The sequence below is a fragment of the Artibeus jamaicensis genome, unplaced genomic scaffold (genome assembly GCF_021234435.1).
Source record: "Artibeus jamaicensis isolate MK-2021 breed Jamaican fruit bat unplaced genomic scaffold, CSHL_Jam_final scaffold_1964, whole genome shotgun sequence".
Classification (NCBI taxonomy): domain Eukaryota; kingdom Metazoa; phylum Chordata; class Mammalia; order Chiroptera; family Phyllostomidae; genus Artibeus; species Artibeus jamaicensis.
Window position 1 is genome coordinate 39,270,906 of NW_026522030.1, and position 19,194 is coordinate 39,290,099.

A 19,194-nucleotide genomic window follows, 5' to 3' on the forward strand; every position below is an offset into this window, starting at 1 on the left:
AAAATGGAACAAATCTCCCCAGTGCTCTCAAAGTGTTCTGGTCCTCCAGAGACCCCAGTGTACCAGGAATGGTCCCAAAGAGGCTGAGCTCACTGCCGTAGAATAGAGGGGAATGCTCAGGCACCCTCAGTCTTATTGATAGCTCACCCCATGCAAGGGACACAAAGATCAGGAACTTGAAGGGAGCTCAGCTTTTTCGGGGGTGGTTGGGCCCTTCATTTGACAGCTGCCCTGTCTTTTTCAGTAACTCCATGAGAACCTCCAGAGTTTCACTGGACCCCTGTGTTCATGAGAAACATGCTGACTAACACCCCAGAAAGGCAGGGTTTATCCTAAAGCTCTAGCTTGTAAATCAAAGAGCAAGCCTATGTGGAAATGGACAGGGGCTTTGTCTCCTACCAGCATCCAGCATGGATTTCGATTAGCCAGAGAAGCAATGCTGAGTCCTCTTGTTGACATTATTACAGAACTTTTGGTTATTTTGGAGAGTTTCATGCTAATCAAATTCTTATCATGCATTTCTGAACTCCCAGGGAATGACCGATTTTCATGCCTAAATGAAAATTTGAGATGGAAGAAGGAGCAGACACATTGGCGGCAAGCTAATGAGAAGCTAGATAAGTGAGTCACTCAGCAACTTTGTGCTACTTTTACCTAAAGTTCCAAACTATTTTTCCCAGGCTGCTTGTATTACTACTCCCTTCCAAGGGTAAGAAAATGAATCATATTCTATGTAAATTCAGTTCATTCAGGAGCTTGGTATAAGCAAAAATAGGAGTTATGATTTCCAGCTCTTAAACATTTCTCACACTGATAAACATTTAAAGAAAACAAACATTTAGCAATGTCGGACAGCTTCACAAAAGCTGCTGCTGGAGACCCCGCAGGGCGCCCAGGGTCACATGGTGCCAATGCACGTTTCTTCCCCAGACCTGCTTCTTTGGGGATGTTTATATCAGCATCACATCAAATTATTTTTAAAAATTGGAAACATTCTAAATGCTCAAGAATAGGGAAATATTAGGTTGGCATTAAAATGTTTGGAAATCATCTTAATGACATGGGAAATGCTTATGATATAGTTAGGTAAACAAAAGCAGGATAGACCCTTGATTTGAGAGTAGAATCTTCAATCTCTAACTATATATGGTAAATACATTTTTAAAGTACTAGAAGGAAATTTACCAAAATACTAGCAGTGGTTTTCTTTTTGAAGTAATGGGTGTTTTTTCCTGTATGCTTTGCTGTATTTCCTACTATGGATGTATTATTATGTATATTATCAAAAAAATTATAAAGAAATGAAAGAAGAAAAATCTTGCCTGGATTGAACTATATGAGATGTGTGTGTGTGTGTGTGTGTGTGTGTGTGTGTGTGTGTGCAATAATCTGGCCATATGAAGGCATAGAACTAAATATGTCGAATATATAGTACATGTCTGCTTTTCCCCTTAGCAGTAGGTAGCCTAATGGATCCCAGAGTCCACCGAGCAAAGCACTGCACTGCAAAAGGCACCCCCACCACACACTTGACATGGTGTGGGAAGGGTATCCCCATGATGTGGAAAGCACCCATCACAAGGGAGTGGGGTGTGGGGCAGACTTGAGTAACAGTGTTATTTTATAATTAAATATAAGTCACTGTCTTTGTTGTTGCCACAGAATACATCATTCTGATCCACTCATCAGACTCTTGGGGATCTAATTCATTTTAAAACAATAAAGAGATAAACATATTTTTACTATAGATGTTACTTGGAAAGCCCAGTTACCGGTCGTATCAATGACATCCATTTGGTTCGGGTATTTTATTCTTGCTCTATGTCTCCTGAACTGACTTATAAGATACTGGTCCTCAGAGTCCATAGGTTCTAGATCAGGCAACAAACAACAACAGAAAGCTCTGACCGGTGGACCTCAGTTGGTTGGGCATTGTCCCGCAAACTTAAAGTCACTGGTTAGATTCCTCGTCAGGACACATGCCTGCCTGGGTTTGGGTTCGATCCCCAGTTGGGTCTAGAGGCAACCAATGGATGTTTCTCACCTCAGTGTTTCTCTCCCTCTTTTTCTCTCTCACTTCCCGACTCTCTAAAAATAAATAAATAAATAAACAAATAAATAAATAAATAAAGTCTTTTAAAAAGGTTTTTTAAGCATGCATGCAGTAGGTGGTACAGAACTGCGTGGATGGGTAGGACATCTACTCCAGGTGATTAAAAGAACTTAATAAGGCACGTTTTGCTTGGACGGTGTGAACTGGCGTTTTGGGAAACCTTTCCCTTTTGCTTGCCGAGGCACCACCGTGTTGAGCCTTCCCGTCCAGGGCCTCCCGGTTCTCTCTCCATCGGTTCTCAGCCCTGAACTCCCTGGTGGGCTGCTCACTGTCGGAGCTGACCACCTGCCTCTGCAGATCTTCAGGGCTGGGGCCTTTTTTACCTGCTTTTTTTCCTCTCCAGTCTTCCTTTTTTAAAAGAAACCATAGCAAAATTAAGATTTAAAAAACTTTTCTGGAAAACTTTTTGTAATTACAATAGTGGTGTCTTGCACCCCTTTCTTTCAGACCACGTGTCAGTCACTCTGGCTCTGTTCCTTCTCGAGCAGTAGTTTCCACCTTGGGCTGTATGTTAGAACCGCCCAGGAGCTTTTAAAGCTGCCAGTACCCAGATGTCCCGTGGCCGTTTAATTCAGAATCCCCGGTGGTGGAACCCAGCAATCAGCATTTGGTAAAACTCCCCAGGTGATTCTATTTGCAGTCAAATATGAGAGTCACTATTTTACAGGAATAGTTAATGGGCTTTTTAAAAGCCAGATTAGCAGTGGTGATGGTTGCAGGACATTATGAGTGTGATAAATACCACCAAACTCTACACTTAGTGACGGCTCATATGGTAAATTGTATGTTACGTGTATTTTAGCATAATGAAAAATTTGGAAAAAAGAACAAATTAGGATACTCTGGACCTGCACCATCGATCTAGCAGCCACCATAGTAGTAGTATAAGGGAAAAATACACACCAGATTTTGAAGACTGAGTACAGATAAAAGAATGTAAACTACCTCATCAATAATTTTTGTAGTGATTATACATTGACAACATTTTTTATATATTGAGATAAATAAAATACAATTAATTTCACCTATTTCTTTTTGCTTTTTTTAGCGTGGCTCCTGCAAAATAGAAAATGACATGCGTGGTCCCCAATAGGTTTCTGTTGGATGGTATTTGCTCTAAATCCAAACCTATCAGTAAATCTAAACCTATTGCTCTAAATCTATCAGTGAAAATTAATAAAAAGTATTTTAGCTTTTATATTTTACACAAATATCATCAATTGGAGAATGACAAAAACATGTAAAGCTGCTGGGGACCAAAGAGCCTATCTATACTAAGCATGAAAACACTTAGAACCAAGGGAAATACTTATTCTGAGGTATCGACAACATGAACATCGGTGCTGCCCCCACTGTTAAGTGAAGGGGTCTCAAGAGCACCTGGTGATCCGGGTCCAAGACTTCGGAGCTCACCTCATCACACCCCGACCCCTGCGCTAACAATTTGGCCACTAGGACATCCTGGGAAAGTCAGTTCTTTCCACTCCCCTTTCCTGGCAACTAAATTTAGATGATATCCCTTTCCAACTGTACTTGGATTTTGTGAGACTGGATGAAGTTGTGCATAGAATGCTCTGAGTCCCTAAATTGCAACCTGGTGGATTAAGAGCACCAGTCAATTTTCCATTCCCTAGTGGGTAATAACCAGTCATGAATGTCCAGTAGACACTGGACGGCACGCCACACAGGAATGCCATCTCGCTTCCTGTTGGAAAAGGACAAAAGGCCAGCACTTGACTGTGCAACCCCAGGGCAGCCTCTGGAAAGTCAAGAGACTGACTCTTCCCTGACCCAGTTCTGAAGCATCACCCTTCCCTAATCCAGCAGCATTGTTGTTTGCCAAGTTCATATCACACTCAGTCTCACTCCCTCCAGTTGGTTGCAGAGGCTCAAGTGTGGAGATGGTTCTTAAGCGTGAAATGTAGGAATAGCCCTGCAGTTTTTATGTAGCAGCCTGATTGGCTAGCATAATTGCTAGTAGCAGCCAATAATTGCTTTTCTATCCATTTTTTTATTTCTGTAAATTTCATCATTATTTATAATAGTGGAAATGAGATTGGATTCAAGACTCTACCCAGACACTAATCCCAAAAAACACCCTGCGCTCCTTAGTTACCCATAGCCAGCTTGCTTTGTATTCATCCCAAGACTGACTATTAGAAGATTTCTTTATGCCTTATTGCATAGATTGCTATCATTGGGATATGGCCAGATTTGATATGTGCTTTAATTTGACCTCTTTTTTATTTCTTAGAACAAAGGCAGAGTTAGATCAAGAAGCCTTGATCAGTGGCAATCTAGCTACAGAAGCAAATTTAATCATCCTGGACATGCAGGAAAACATTATCCAGGTGAGGACAGCAAACACCCGATCTCTTCAGCATGAGCATGTTTACTGAAACTTCACAAAGAATGCTTTAGAGGAACTTGTGAAAGAAATAAACATGATCTCTAAATGTCTTTTTAAAAAGAAATGAAGTGAGGCAGTTTACAAGTGTCCAAATTACAAATTCCAGAGATAATGAATGGTCTTCAGGCTTTTGTGACTCGCTGTTCATTTGGAATGAATTAGGTGCTTTATAAACTGGCCCCTTGTGGTTAAATCTGCCTGAGTGTATCAAGTTTATAATGTGATGGTGGGCTTATCAGAATAAGAATGGTCGCTAGGAATGTTTACTGTTTACCTGTGTTTTTTTTGGGGGGTGGGTCAACTCCAGTTGAGTTACGGTTGATGTCTGGTATAGGAGCTACGATTATGACTAGATTAAGTATAGAAAAGAGTGTGTCTGTTTTGGGCACAAATTAATGAAGGAAAGTCATTTGTGCCCTGAATTTGCCATCCTGTGAATAGTAATCACTATGAACAATTCAAGTCATCACATTAATTTCCTCTTTTAAGCGAATGTGTCCCAAAATTACCAAGATGTCTAGGTTATATTCAGTTTTTAGTTAACCTGAAAAATGAGTCCTTTACATGTTTCTAGTGACAGATCATTAGAGTAGATCCAGTGTTTGTTTGGGGAGGCTAGAAGAAGAAAAATTGGTGAAACACAGTGACATTTTAAGTATCCAACTTTCAAGTTGCCTGAAATCAAGGTAATACTGGTACAAAACTAAATATAAAAAGTATGTGGTATCTTTGATAACTTAAACTCTTGGCATCACGTTGATTATATCTGTATATAATACAACTTTGAGTGCTACGTACGTAATGCCAGTCCTCAACATGTATTTGCAGTTTTCGAAGAAAGCTGAAACTTGTCATTATCTTTGGTGGTTTTAATCTTACTGTGGCTAATAAACAAACTTGTGTTTAGAAACATCACTGCCACAAAGCAGCCCCTATTGTACTGGGACGGCCAGAGTTGTATTTCAAAGCTCAAAGGAAAGCTGAGCCTTGTGTACAAAGAAAGAACATTCCAAAAATGTTTGCCCAGGGTCAGGGAGGTGTGCCTTTTAACTTAGTTTAACAGCCCGGAATTAGGTATAAACCCCAAATCAATTGGGAGTTTGGGAATAAAATCATTTGGAGATAGGTCTTCAGCTCTCATGGTAATGGATATACGTGGTGCTTTACAAAACCTTACAATCTCAGATCAAGAGAAATGGGACTTCAGCATCCCTGCGCTAATTGTCAAAAGTGTCTGCTTGTGTCTTCGGCTCTCAGTCCACTGGCACAGCACAGGGTTCAGTGATGCTCTCCTTCCATTTCCCCAGGCCACCTCGGCTTTGGACTGTAAGGACAGCCTGCTGGGAGGTGTCCTCCGGGTCTTGGTGAATTCTCTGAGCTGTGATCAGAGCACCACCTACCTGACTCACTGCTTTGCAACACTCCGGGCTCTCATTGCCAAGGTAAACAACGATTGCTGGTTTTCTGACTCTTAATTAAGAGTTAAGATTCTCATCTAGCTTCATGCATCTCCCTTCAGGTGTACCCAAACCCACAGAGTACTCTATTGACGCCACAGTAAAGCCTGAAGTCTCCCTAGAAAGAAAGCAGAGGCACCATGGAGAGGAAAAACTGGGGCTCTCACATTTGCAATGTGGGCTGCACTATAGAAGTTTGGAATGGCCACTCACTGGAGATATCAGAGCAAAAGTCCACTGAGCAACTCTGCCTTGCACTCTTGTCTCTGATACCTCATCTGAGTAAGATTGAGGTCCTATGCATGACTCTCATTAGTAAGCCTTATAAAAATGTCATGTCGTAAAATGTCAGAAAGGTTAGAAATAAATTTTTCTTTTTCGTAGCCTGAATATAGATATTCCTTAAGTAAAATGGTTTAAGGCAGTTCACATTCTCCCCCTTAATTGCAAATCTCAGTTGATGCCTTCTACATGAGATCTTTCCATTTAGAAAGTAAAATTCTGTTTTCCCCAAATAGGATCATTTTCTCTTTCTTAGTCATCAATAATTTTTAGGGAATCCAGTAAGTCAGGATAATCCCCTTTAGAGCTGTGACTTTGCCGGTGAATGCAACCTGGCTAACAAAGCAATTAATTACACAGCACTGTTCTTCATTGAGTAGTTCATAATTAAATCTTAAGGCAACTCCATCACTTCAATTCATCTTCTGACTCAAGTAGCTCATTATCTTTATGGAGCCGTGTATTAACTCTTCTGGGCTTTTTGCTTGTCCAAGCAGACATTCCCATATTTCAACAAGCATCCAGAAAGCATATGAAAGTGCCGAGTGATGCCTAATAGCCCCTCATGTCTTTCCTAGTTCGGCGACTTGCTGTTTGAGGAGGAGGTGGAGCAGTGTGCGGACCTGTGTCAGCGTGTGCTGCACCACTGCAGCAGCAGCATGGACGTCACCCGGAGCCAAGCCTGCGCCACCCTCTACCTCCTCATGAGGTTCAGTTTTGGAGCCACCAGTGTAAGAGCTCAGACCAGCTGGGTGATCCAGATTCGACAAAGTCAATGCAAAGCATTGGTTAAGGAAAAGTTCACAGGGTTGCAGTTTACTTCTTCCTGTGTGAAGAAACAGTCAAGTATGCAGATGGGTAGCAGCCTTAGTTTGAATTTGCATCCAAAAGTAAACATCAAAACTGATGAATGCAGTAGTTTCCACATGCATGTTTCAATAAAAGAAATAAATGAATAAATGTAGATTAAAAGCTAGCATCTGTGGGGAAAAATACAACAAGCAGGTTAAGAATGATGAAGAGTTTGTCCTATTTATAAATTTTGATTAACTGGTTCCATAATGACCTGTGGAAGATGACTATATTATTACACCTGAGTTTTCATTGAACCTTAGTCAGCTTTAGAGTTGTTTTATTGCAAAAGACTCAACTTTTGCTTTAGCTTGTCTAGAGATTGCCATGTTTATTTGGAATTTACACTTGTCATGTTGATGAGCATGCTTAAGTGATATTAAAAGATTAATTGGCCCATGGGAGAAAGGCAGTGTTCTCAGAATGTATTAGGTATAACTATTTAAAAGAGGACTTTAGAATAGCCGTATGTCTACATGGGCCTGCAAGGAAAGGAGACAAGAAAGTCACTGCCTTCCCAGGGTCCAGAACCTCAGAAATCCTGGCCATGGAAAGAGATTCTGTTCCTCTTTGCAGTTTAATTAAAATTCCAAGCAGAAAAATCTTGGCACAAAAGGAGACATCCTGTGACCCAATTTTGTAAGCAACTTCTGGCCTGGCAGCATGGAGGCTGCCCAGGCCCCAGTGAAAATTTAAAGGGAGCTGACAGATTTTATGTTGGAGCAATATCCTTTTAAACCATTTAAACAATACGAATCTTATACAAAGTACTCCTCACTTTTCATGGAGAGAAAAGGAGATGATTGAAACTGTGTGAAACATGGGAGAGTTATTGGTGTCTGGCTCTACTGTCTTCAGTTATCTACTAGCTGAGTGCCTCTTATTTGTTCCATCTTTTCTTTTTCCTGATGCAGAACTTTGCAAGAGTAAAGATGCAAGTAACCATGTCTCTGGCCTCTCTGGTGGGCAAAGCGCCAGACTTTAATGAGGAGCACCTGAGAAAATCCTTGAGGACGATTTTGGCTTATGCAGAAGAGGATGAGGCCATGCAGACGACACCTTTCCCCACCCAGGTAGACTGAGGAGCACACCTTGTCTGATGATTGGGTGGGGAATGACCACTAATAAACATATATGTGTATATACATATATATATATGAGTTTATGCACATGTATGTATGTGTGTATACATATGCATAGATATACACAATACAATGTAGTTATATATTATATATAGATATATGAAATATAAACATTATATAACTATATATACATAGACATTATTGTGTGTGCATGTGTGTGTGTGTATATATATATATAAAAATGTGGAACTTAAACTGAAGCCCTAAGCTTCCCCCACCTTGATATAAAAAGCCCTTGTGTTCCAGATTACAGTTTAGGGCTTTTCAGGTTGCAAATAACTGAAGCTAGTTCAAACTATTTTTTTAATAAAGGTAATCAAGAGGGAAAAATAGTATTAAGGATTCAGGGCTAATTCCTGGGTCCTAAGGGCCAGTTCGCACCTGGGCCTCAGAAGCACCTGGACCTGCAAAGGTGAAGGCCATGGAGGGTCCCGTCCAGACTGTCTTCCACCCGCTTAGACTCAGACTAATCTTGACTCTCGGAGAGAAGCCTGCTCCTGCTGCCCCTTGCACTTGCCGTGCAGTCCTAACTCATTGCCCTGACTATATTATTTAAGGGTTGTACACTCACCTTTTCAGGTAGAAGAACTGCTCTGCAATCTGAATAGCATCCTATACGACACGGTGAAAATGAGGGAATTTCAAGAAGACCCTGAGATGCTTATGGATCTCATGTACAGGTGAGATTTTTATGGATCTCACGTACAGGTAAACTTCTCTGATACCATCCAGAACGGGTCACCTGTGCGTCTAGGGTTTGTCACTGTGGGCTCTTCTTAATGTAATTATCACAGGCTCTGTGAGTGCACTGTCTTGGATGGCATCAAAAACGGTATGTAGAAGGTGGTAGAAATTAATCATTCAGAGTAAGTCGATTCATGTACAAGTTATCAGGAAGATCTTCCTAATTTAAAGTAAGATGCCTATTTTCTAACACTGTCTTCTATTTACCATAGGATGAGAGAAAAGAACTATAAACTATTATATGAATTACTTCCTACGTAATTTTTTACTATTCTATTAAAACATATACATACAGTTTTATTTAAAAATCATATTTTACTCTGTAATTTAAATTGTTGCCTTATAGCCCTTCTTTAGAAGAAACTACTTACAGAAGCAAATTGTTCTGATATGGTATAAAAATGGTAGTACTTTTGTCTCCTATTATTTTGAGAAAAAGGAAAGAAAAGGGAGAAAACTGCTTGAGATCCATAAAATAGATATCTTTGCCCTGGCTGGTGTGGTTCTGTGGACTGAGCACCAACCAGCCTGTGAGCCAGAAGGTCTCCTGTCCAATTCCTGGTCAGGGCACATGCCTGGGTTGCAGGCACCAATCAATGTTTCTCTCACACATCCGTGTTTCTAGCCCTCTCTTTCTTCTTCCCTTACCCTTTCTCTAAAATAACAAATAAATAAACTCTTTAAAAATAAAATAAAATAGATATCATTTTATCAGGTCTTTTTCCTCCCATAAAGCTTTAATTAAATGCTATTTCTTGGGGTCCAGAACACCTTAGACAAGGAACAAAAACAGCTGGACTGATAAATATTGATCTTTTCTCTGGTATTCTGAATGTGTAGGTAAAACTCTTGGGGAAAAAATTCTTAGAAAAACCAAGTGGCCATACACAGTAGAAAAGCAGTGTCATTAAGCAGTTGTTCTCGAAACCCTCCCACTCTGTCCTCAGAATCGCCAAGAGTTACCAGACCTCTCCAGATCTGCGGCTGACCTGGCTGCAGAACATGGCAGAGAAACACACCAAGAAGAAGTGCTACACGGAGGCCGCCATGTGCCTGGTGCACGCAGCTGCCTTAGTGGCCGAGTACCTGAGCATGCTGGAGGATCACAGCTACCTGCCTGTGGGCAGCGTCAGCTTCCAGGTGGGGGCAAGTCCAGCTTTTCCTGCAGAGCAGTGGTGCTCAACTGGGGGCAGTTTCACCCCACAGCCTAGAAGGCATTTGACACTGTCTGGAAACATTTCTGGTTGTTTACCACTGAGGATGGGAGGGTGGGTGCTACTGGCATCTAATAGGTAAAAGCTGGGGATGCTGCTAAACATTCTAAATATAATGCTTAGGACATCTCCACCTTAAAGAATTGTCTGGCCCCAAAGATCAATAGTGCCAAGGTTGAAATACCTGCTTTAGTGTATATATTTTAGTTTATATTTGCCTCTCTGTATTGCTGTACCATCTTGGTTTGTTTTTTAAATTATCAGTTACAATAAATGTAGAGTTGATGGGCACTTTAGACATTTCCAAACATGTCACATCCATGATTTCCTCTGACCTTCCCACCTACCAGTGAAGCAGGCGGATAGGAATGTATGACTACTACTCCCACTTCACAGATAAAGAAACAGAGCAACTTTCCTAAGGTCATTTAAACTCTTTCTCAAAGACTTGTGAACCATTTTCCAAACATTGGAGAGATGACCTTCCTTATGGCCCATCCCTTGGAGTACAGTTCCCAACTCAGTAGTACCCCGTTCCCTAACTTAAAAACTACGGAAGAACCAAATTGATGTAGGAAGGGAATAGGGGGCTGAATCAGTACTCTCTTATGATGAGCTGAATATTCCCATAGTTAGCAAAGGGAATTTGTTTGCCAGGCCTAAAAATTGGTTCAGGCTAGAATGCTAAGTAGCCACTGGGACTGTTTTCACAAAATAGTTTAAAACAGTATTTAGAAAAAGGGTTGAGTACTGTTGTTTTTTGGGTTTTTTTTAAGAGACATAATCTGTAGGAATGACCAACCCTAAAGCCACAAACAATATAATTGGTACTAATTAAGTCCCTTTCAAGCCAGACTCACAAAATCACTTACAAGCATTTGTGTTATTCTTATTTGAATTTGCATGACTGGTTTTATAAAAGGCTTTGTTCTCATGATTGTTCTTCAGCGCACTTTCGTGATGCTGTGTGTGAAGCAGACGGAGAGAGCAATTGAAAGTGGCTTTCACAGGCTTAGAAAATAAATCACCAAATCTGTGGCTGGTAGAGCCCAGAGCTTCTGATTTCCCAGAATTCTGTTCATCTGCCACTCGGGAAATGCCTCATATTGTTAAATCTTCTCTTATGGTCTTCATAAAAAATTTCTATTTTTTATTCTCAGCAAATAACTTTTCTTCTCAATTTAGAAATATTTGTTATAAAAAACAAAAATTAAATTGTCATTGAAAAAGCATAAATATATCACATTGGTTTTGTATCTGCTTCTTTCATCAAATTTATTTTGGTCATTTGTTATTATCCAGGGTAAATATTATAAGTGCTAGTTTTTCAATACCCAGAAAAATCTTTAGGTTTATCACTTAGCTTTGAATTGTATTGTCCTATTTTCTTGTTTCATTAACAGAATGATAGTTATTCATTTATGCTTGTTCCCAATTATTCTATTTTATTTGATATCTATCACTTTAGTAATTATTAAAACATATTATTCTAATTTCATCTAGAATTTGGTTGATCTGCTTATACTGAATCAAGCCACGGTGAGATAGGACCTTATTCTAGAACCTACAGGAACTCTACATTATCCTTACATGGGGGTGCATGTAGCTCTACTTTTTCATATTCTTTATCCATTCATTCATTCTTTTCAATGATATTTATTAAGCACCTATTCTATCATCATGAACTTTTCATTCTAGCCAGGGAAAGTGACATCATATAACTGTTTCACTCCTTATTCAATTATAATTATGATAAAGGCTGTAATAAAGGTGCTGTGAGTATTTATAATGCGACTCAGCCTGGAGGTCAAGGGAAGCTCAGAAAGACAAGGAAGGGGAAGGGAAGGCAAAAGGAGCTGTGAAGTGTGAAGTCTTCGTGACACACAAAACATGGTGAGTTAGGTGTTCTTAGCTACAGAAGAGAAGCCAAATTATCTTAATACTTAGGAGCTTGTGCTCTTCTCTCTCAAATGAGACATACCAAATTCATTTGGCAGTTTATGCTTGCAAGGGGCAAAACAGCAAACCCAGAGTGAACAAAGGTAAAAATGGAATTTATCAGCTTACGTGAGGGAGGTGAGCCTGGAGTAGCACCTGCCAAACTGGACCTAAGGGCCAAACAATGTCACCAGACCTCAGTGTCAACACCGTTTCCTATCTCTGCTTTCTGTTATCTTGGCCTCATTCTTCATGGGTTTCCCATAATTACTGAGAAATATTTAGGCTTACATCTTCCTAGATTCATGTCCAGGAGAATAGACCAAGTGCCTCATTTTTTTTCCTTGCAGCTCCTGAGAAAGTCTCAGTATATCTCATTGGTTCTGATGGGATCATGTGCGCATGCCTGAACCAATCATAATGGCCAGAGAAATGGAATGAGAAATGGAATTGGCTGGGCCAGAGTTGTGGTCCACACCTGGAGTTATGGATGGCTCCCCAGGAGGCTTTACTTTATAGAAGGGGAAAGAATTCTGGCAGCATTAATAACAGATGTTCAGTGTTGAGTTCTTAAATGCTTTGTGCTTTAGTTTTCAACCTTGTTCTGGTCCAATAAAATTGAATTTTTGGAAAAGAATAATAAACTGGAGATAATAAATCTGTGAAAAGAAAATAACTTCAAGGCCACTGAGTTCCAAAAAACTGAGATCATTGAAATTCTATGCTCCGGAGACACCATTTGCTTCACAAATGTAGATATGGACGCATTTGCAGATATTGCTGTTACTTTTACCTCCTGATCCTGAAGCCAGGAAAGCCTGCCCAGAATCTTTTTCCTATGACTGCAGCTAATGAAACTACTTAATTTCAAATCCGTTCCTCTGCATGCAGAAAATTGCATATAGTTCTGAAAGTTTTTGTTTTGGGGGTTAGATTCTTTCGAGTGAATCTTTTGGATTTTCTGTTATCTCCAATTAAGAAACTTCATTATAGAGAGAACACATTTGGAAGAAAGACTGGCCACAAAAGATTCTGAAAGCCTCCTATATTCTTATAACTACATTACAATATTGGGTGTGAAGATATGGGACCATAACAACTGTTTTTTCCTCCATTGCTAAGGTCGATTCACTTAGTTCTGCTAGGCCAAGCTAGGAGGCAGACAGATGTTTACTTTAAAAGCCAACTCTGGCCCATTAATAGTGGCCAACTAGAATACTGTGCTAAGAATACTATTGAGACTATATCTAAGCTTCAGGGGAAAGAGTGCTATGATTGATTATTTATACCTGCCATGAGTGCAGGAAAAGGAGAGTGGTATGTGTACTGTTTGAAATTTCTTAAGCTAGAAAGATTTCCTATTTTGTCTATGCTCCATACACATTTCTTCCACAGCTGTGAGACAAGTTGAAGAAAACGACTCCTGACCTGTCAAGAAGAGTATGAGGGTCACTGCCAGGGCCAGAGCTGGGGTGAGGCAAGCGAGGCACATAAGGCATAGAGTTTAAGGAAGCCTTCTCAGGGTCAAGCAACTTCACGGTCAGCACTTACACAGCCCTGAGAGTACGTGCTGCCCTGGGTTCCTCAGTGGTTTACCCTGGCCCTGGCCTCAGTCACTGCCTCTGCTGCCAGAGACTTTAAACTTCAGTTTATGCAAAGGAAGTGTGTAGGAAGTAACAAAATGTTTGGGGGCAGTGGGAGAAAAACTGCTACATTACCATAAAAATTTCCATAGAGAAGACATTCCAGTTTGCTACTGGCATGTAATATTATGGCTATTCATCTAAAAATCAAGGCAGTAGTAGCAACATTCTTCAGAAAAACACCCTGAAAACTGAAAGGTTCACTCAGCTGGTAAAACAAGGCATCTAGTCAGCTGTTATTTAGTCTTCGCTCTTTAAAAACCATGACCCCAGCTGGATGTCCCTTAAGGTCGTTTCACTAAACTAACTCAATGTTTTTACATCGAAGTAAGTATCCTTTATATACCTCCTAATGGCTATTAAGAAAAAGAAAACTGTGGGACTGGAAGACCAGTTGCTCACGTGTCCTTTCAGCATGCACGGCAGCCAGAGGCTCTTCCGTGGAACCACAGGCCTGTACGACCTCAGGCCTGCTGCGGATCTTTGCATGTGGCCCTCAGTCCCACGTTTTGGGTTTCTGTGGTGCCTTTTGTTAGTCTGGTTTCCCTGTTCTCTGAACTTGTACTGTGGTCTGTTCCAGAACATATCTTCCAACGTGCTGGAGGAATCTGCCATCTCTGAAGACACCCTGTCGCCTGATGAGGACGGTGTGTGCTCCGGCAGGTACTTCACTGAGAGCGGCCTGGTGGGCCTCCTGGAGCAGGCAGCCGAGCTGTTCAGCACGGTGAGCACACAGCAGGTCCTGGAGCCCAGCCCTCATACTGGGGCTGAACTTTTGGTGCTGTGAATGTGGTCTTAATGGCCAAGCCAGTCCCACTTCATGACAACACATGCAGGGGTGTGCATGACAACACATTGCCAGGGGGACTTTGATGGATGCAAATTGCATCACCTCTGGAGGGCGGGGAGAAAGCCTTTCATCACTGCAGCGGTCTGGTTTTACCCTCATGCTCATTGGCCGGGTAGCAGTTTCGCAGTATTATTTCCTTTAATAGGGGTGGAAACAAAGCCACGGAGAGGTGACACGGCTTGCCCAGGGTTACACAATGAATGATGAGGCATGTTCTCACTGCCTCATCTTCCCTCTCACAGAGGAAAATATGAGGGTGGTGCCAATGGGAGGAGAGGGAAGGGATAAATGGGCAGCATCTTTCTTCTTAAGGACTGGCTCATCTTTGGGATCACTGCAGGCCAGATCCAGCCCCCAGAAGGCAGGGAGCAGAAACCACTGAGACCCCCTCATTAACCCCACCTGGGCATAAACACTCCTAATAAGAGAAAATCCGTACAGATTAAACCAGCACTTTTCAACCTCTTTCATCTCATGGCACACACAAACTAGTGGCTGAAACTCTGTGGCACACCCAAAGTTCATTTTTTGCTGATCTGACAACAAAATAGGTGTAATTTTGATTCATTCACACCAGATGGCTATTGTTGTGTTGGTTTTTGTCATTTTTTCTACTTGACAGTCTAAGGGAAAAGAGGTCAGTGCCCCTGACTAAATAGTCAGGTGCTGGGTGTTTTTAAAATTCTTGCAGCTCACCTGCTGTGGCAGACTGGTCGGAAATCACTGGATTGAGTCACTGGCAGGGGAGGGCGTGGTTTAATAATCTCCCTCTTCCTTCAAATTTTAAGCCACATAAATAGTTAATACTTTACTATATTTAAATGATCCAATTTTAGTTTCATCTTTACATTTTTCTTTCTTTCCTACTTTTCAATTCCAAGTTCCCAACCTACAAACCTCTGTGTATTTTAATTATTGTTTTAACTATCTTCTTGCTTCTTTTTTCCTGATTTGCTTTTCAGGATTCAGAAAAAGTCCAAAATACTCCTACTGATATTTTTCCTGAAATTTAAGAAAATGAACTATTAAAATCCCACTAACTCCTTTCAGGAGTTAGATATCGAATATCTGGTCACCAGTGGGCCCCTGATTACATTTAAATATGCTAAATCTGCCTTCCTGAACTGCTATTCTTCTCATCTCTTGTCCTGTTTTTTTCTCTGTGAAAACCCTTTTCCCTGCTTAACGTCACTGTGCAGAACCATTTAGCATGTTCAGTGTGAGTGCTGCCACCGTCCCAAAGATGTTCAGACATCCCTCCTGTTCTGTAAAATATTGTGGTACCAGTACTGAACCCATTCTCCAGTACATAATGAACTCTGGGTGCTTGTCTAAGTTTCCAAGGATTAAATCCTCTTTGATTTTCTGCTCTTTCCAAGGGTGGATTGTATGAGACAGTTAATGAGGTCTACAAACTGGTCATTCCCATCCTAGAAGCGCATCGAGACTTCCGGAAGCTGACCTCCACTCACGACAAGCTGCAGAAGGCCTTCGACAGCATCATTAGCAAGGTAGCTGGGGATCCTGGCCAACACTGTTACCTGGCAGCAGGTGACCCTGTCCCAGAGATGCTTAGCCCTCCATCCTCTCTAGGGAATGATTTACCTTGAGCACATAATTACTGCAGCCCTCACCTACCAAACTGGAAAGGGCTAGGAATAGACAGGAGGACTGACCCTGATTCGGAGTATGAAAGGAGGCAGCTTGATTACTTTACAAGCATAAAATGTGAGAATCTTTTAAACTCACTTAAAAGAAGTCTAGAAAATTTTCATGGGATTTCTTTTATTATTGCTTCCAAAATTCATTCCATAAACATTAACTTTTTAAAGGAGTGATTTTTGTTTATGTTTTCTGTAGGGATAAAATGCTTTACAACACAACAATAAAAGACTCCTGTCCTTTGCAATAGAATTGGCCCTCATAAATTACATAACTGAGGAGGGGTTTTCTTATTTTGCTCTTCAGGGTCATAAGAGAATGTTTGGAACCTACTTCCGAGTTGGCTTCTATGGATCCAAGTTTGGGGACTTGGATGAACAAGAATTTGTTTACAAAGAGCCTGCAATTACGAAGCTTCCTGAGATCTCTCATAGACTAGAGGTAAAAAAAAGCAGCTCTGTGTGCTTAACATTTATACTTTACCAAAAAAAAGTTAGACTAAGTCATTATAAAAACACAAAGGGTCGTGGATTCATCTTTGATCGATATATAAATATTTCTACATTGCATAAAGAATATGAACATATTAGGTGAGATCATGAGGTAAAGCCAGATTTGGATAGTTTTCTCCTAAGATTGTGTGTATACTTGTCAAAGTTTGTAAATTTATAGGGTGAATATTTTGAAGCCTATCCAAAAATTCAACCAAAGTCATGTGCTTTCTTGTAACCCTTTTCAAATTTTAGTCATGGTTTTTCAGGTTGAAGGTTACCTTGACTTTGAAGTAATGTAATTACTGAATCATTCTTAGAAAAATCTGTGGCCATCTTTTTGGTGTCACTGGACAATACATCCCGCTTCTGCCACAGAGATGCTCCCAGTAGCCACACCGTGGGCTATGGCTCAGCAAGCTCTTCCTGCTGAGCCAGGGAGAACCCCATTTTGGATAATTAGAGTCAGTATCCCATCCAATGGCTGGCAGCCCCAAGTTCAACCTACTGTTTACATATCATCTTAAGGTAGCAGAAGGGAGCAGCATGTTCCTGGAGGAGAGGCTGAAGAAAAAGGGAAATAGCAAAAAGAAAAGTGGGGGGAAAAGGAAGCAGACATTGAAGAGCCAGACACTCAGAACTTAGGAGGAAAGTCAAGGGGTGGATAACAAAACCCTCTCTCAGGGTGGATAACTGGGGTCCCCAGAACTACTGACAGCAATTAACCAGGGATTCACTCCTTATGTTTTCTTATTATTGTTTTGAATTTATGCCTTACCATGGCTGTAAAACTTAAAACACTCTTGTGTCTTGCCAAATTTCTTTTTATACTATCTTTCATGCCAAATAAAACAGAGGGCTATAATCCTTACTTTACTCTAAGAAGCAATAGCCCAGAGTGACTAGGTGACTTGCCCAAAGTCATTGAGCTCAGAGAAGAACTAGCAGTTGACCCCAGGAACACTTGTGTTCTTAATATGTATTCCCAACTTAGGACTAGAAGTACATATTTTGTCTTCTTTTGCACTGTGGTTTGTCACATTATGGAAAGCCCAGTGACCTCCAAGTCCCTCAGGTACAACAGGCAAGAAATAAATAGTGCCATACCCCGGGAGCTGCATCAGGAATTATGATGACACTGGTTGAATTGGAGGAGACGTGTACATACTATAGGAAAACACGTATCAGTTTGCAATGCTGGACTTCCTTATATTTTTATTTTTGTCTCAGGAGATGCTGGACTTGCCTCATTAGATCAGAGGGACTTTCAGTAATCAATGAGCAAATTTTCGCTTATTCCAACCGTATTCCACTCCTGATAGATAAAGAGTTGCATTAAAATAACCTTTATAATATGTTGGTTTCTCTTGCCTAGGGATTTTATAGTCAATGCTTTGGTGCAGAATTTGTGGAAGTAATAAAAGACTCTGCTCCTGTGGACAAAACCAAGTTGGATCCTAACAAGGTATGGGGGAATTTGCAAAATATAACCATCAAGTTCTGATTCCGTTTGTTCTATCCCAAGAAAATAAAATGACCTCCTCTGTTGGACTCTCCAAGTCAGTTCAGTGCAGCCAAATATTTCTGTCAAGGGTTCAACTACTATTTGGTTAGATCTTTAAAAAACCACCCTGACTAATGTGACTCAGTTGGTTGGAGTGTAGTTCCATAAACTGAAAGGTCACAGATTTAATTCCTGGTCAGGCCACAGACCACTTGCGGGTTGGGTCCATGGATGGGGCACATACAAGAGGCAACCAACTGAAGCTTCTCTCTCCCATTAGTGTCTCTCTCTCTCTCCCTCTGCCCTCCTCCCCCCACCACCTTCTTTCCCTTCTCTGAGCAAAAGCCATACTCAAAGGTAGGAATCATAATAAGCTACTTGTTAGACACCAACTGTGTACCTACAGCTGCATTAGGCCCTACACACATCATTTCGTTCTCCAACGGCCCTATAAAGTAGGTGGCGTTGTCCCTGCTTTACAGATGAGAAAACTAAGGTGTGCAGTGCTGAAGCAGCTTGCCATGATCGTTCAGACTCAGGGTCTGTCATTCCCAAACCATACTCTTACTCACTGTTCCTTGCTGCCTTTCTATAAAAACTTTAAACGCTCAATTTAAAACACGTTAAAAGATGCAGCCGTCTCACTGACAGCTGTTTTCGGCTGCAGGTGTCCCTTCCAGGCCACGGCAGAGCCACTGTGCTGTTGGGGAATGACGCACGGGGCTTGGAGTTCAGTTTCCTCACTTCCCACACAAGAAGGGGTCCTGTCACACCCCTAACCAGAGTGGGCGTCACACGCCACCAGGTACAGGCCCAGTCCCCCACAGGCCTGCTCTCATTTCAGGCTCCAGTGTCCAGTAGGGCCCAGGGCTACCTGCACTTCTGACCAGAT

At 41.2% G+C, this 19,194-nt stretch overlaps 1 protein-coding gene across 4 annotated transcripts in view; it reads left to right on the plus strand.

The window, feature by feature from the left end:
* DOCK8 (dedicator of cytokinesis 8) overlaps positions 1-19,194 on the plus strand; it is a 220,156-nt gene that overhangs the window by 181,808 nt on the left and 19,154 nt on the right. For all 4 annotated transcript variants that reach the window (XM_037165574.2, XM_037165576.2, XM_037165575.2 and 1 more), the window contains 11 exons: positions 534-621; positions 4,368-4,464; positions 5,831-5,965; positions 6,841-6,993; positions 8,029-8,187; positions 8,836-8,936; positions 9,948-10,140; positions 14,376-14,519; positions 16,025-16,156; positions 16,614-16,748; positions 18,174-18,263. In XM_037165574.2, coding sequence (XP_037021469.2) covers positions 534-621; positions 4,368-4,464; positions 5,831-5,965; positions 6,841-6,993; positions 8,029-8,187; positions 8,836-8,936; positions 9,948-10,140; positions 14,376-14,519; positions 16,025-16,156; positions 16,614-16,748; positions 18,174-18,263 — 1,427 coding nt within the window. The remainder of the gene's footprint in view (positions 1-533; positions 622-4,367; positions 4,465-5,830; positions 5,966-6,840; positions 6,994-8,028; positions 8,188-8,835; positions 8,937-9,947; positions 10,141-14,375; positions 14,520-16,024; positions 16,157-16,613; positions 16,749-18,173; positions 18,264-19,194) is intronic.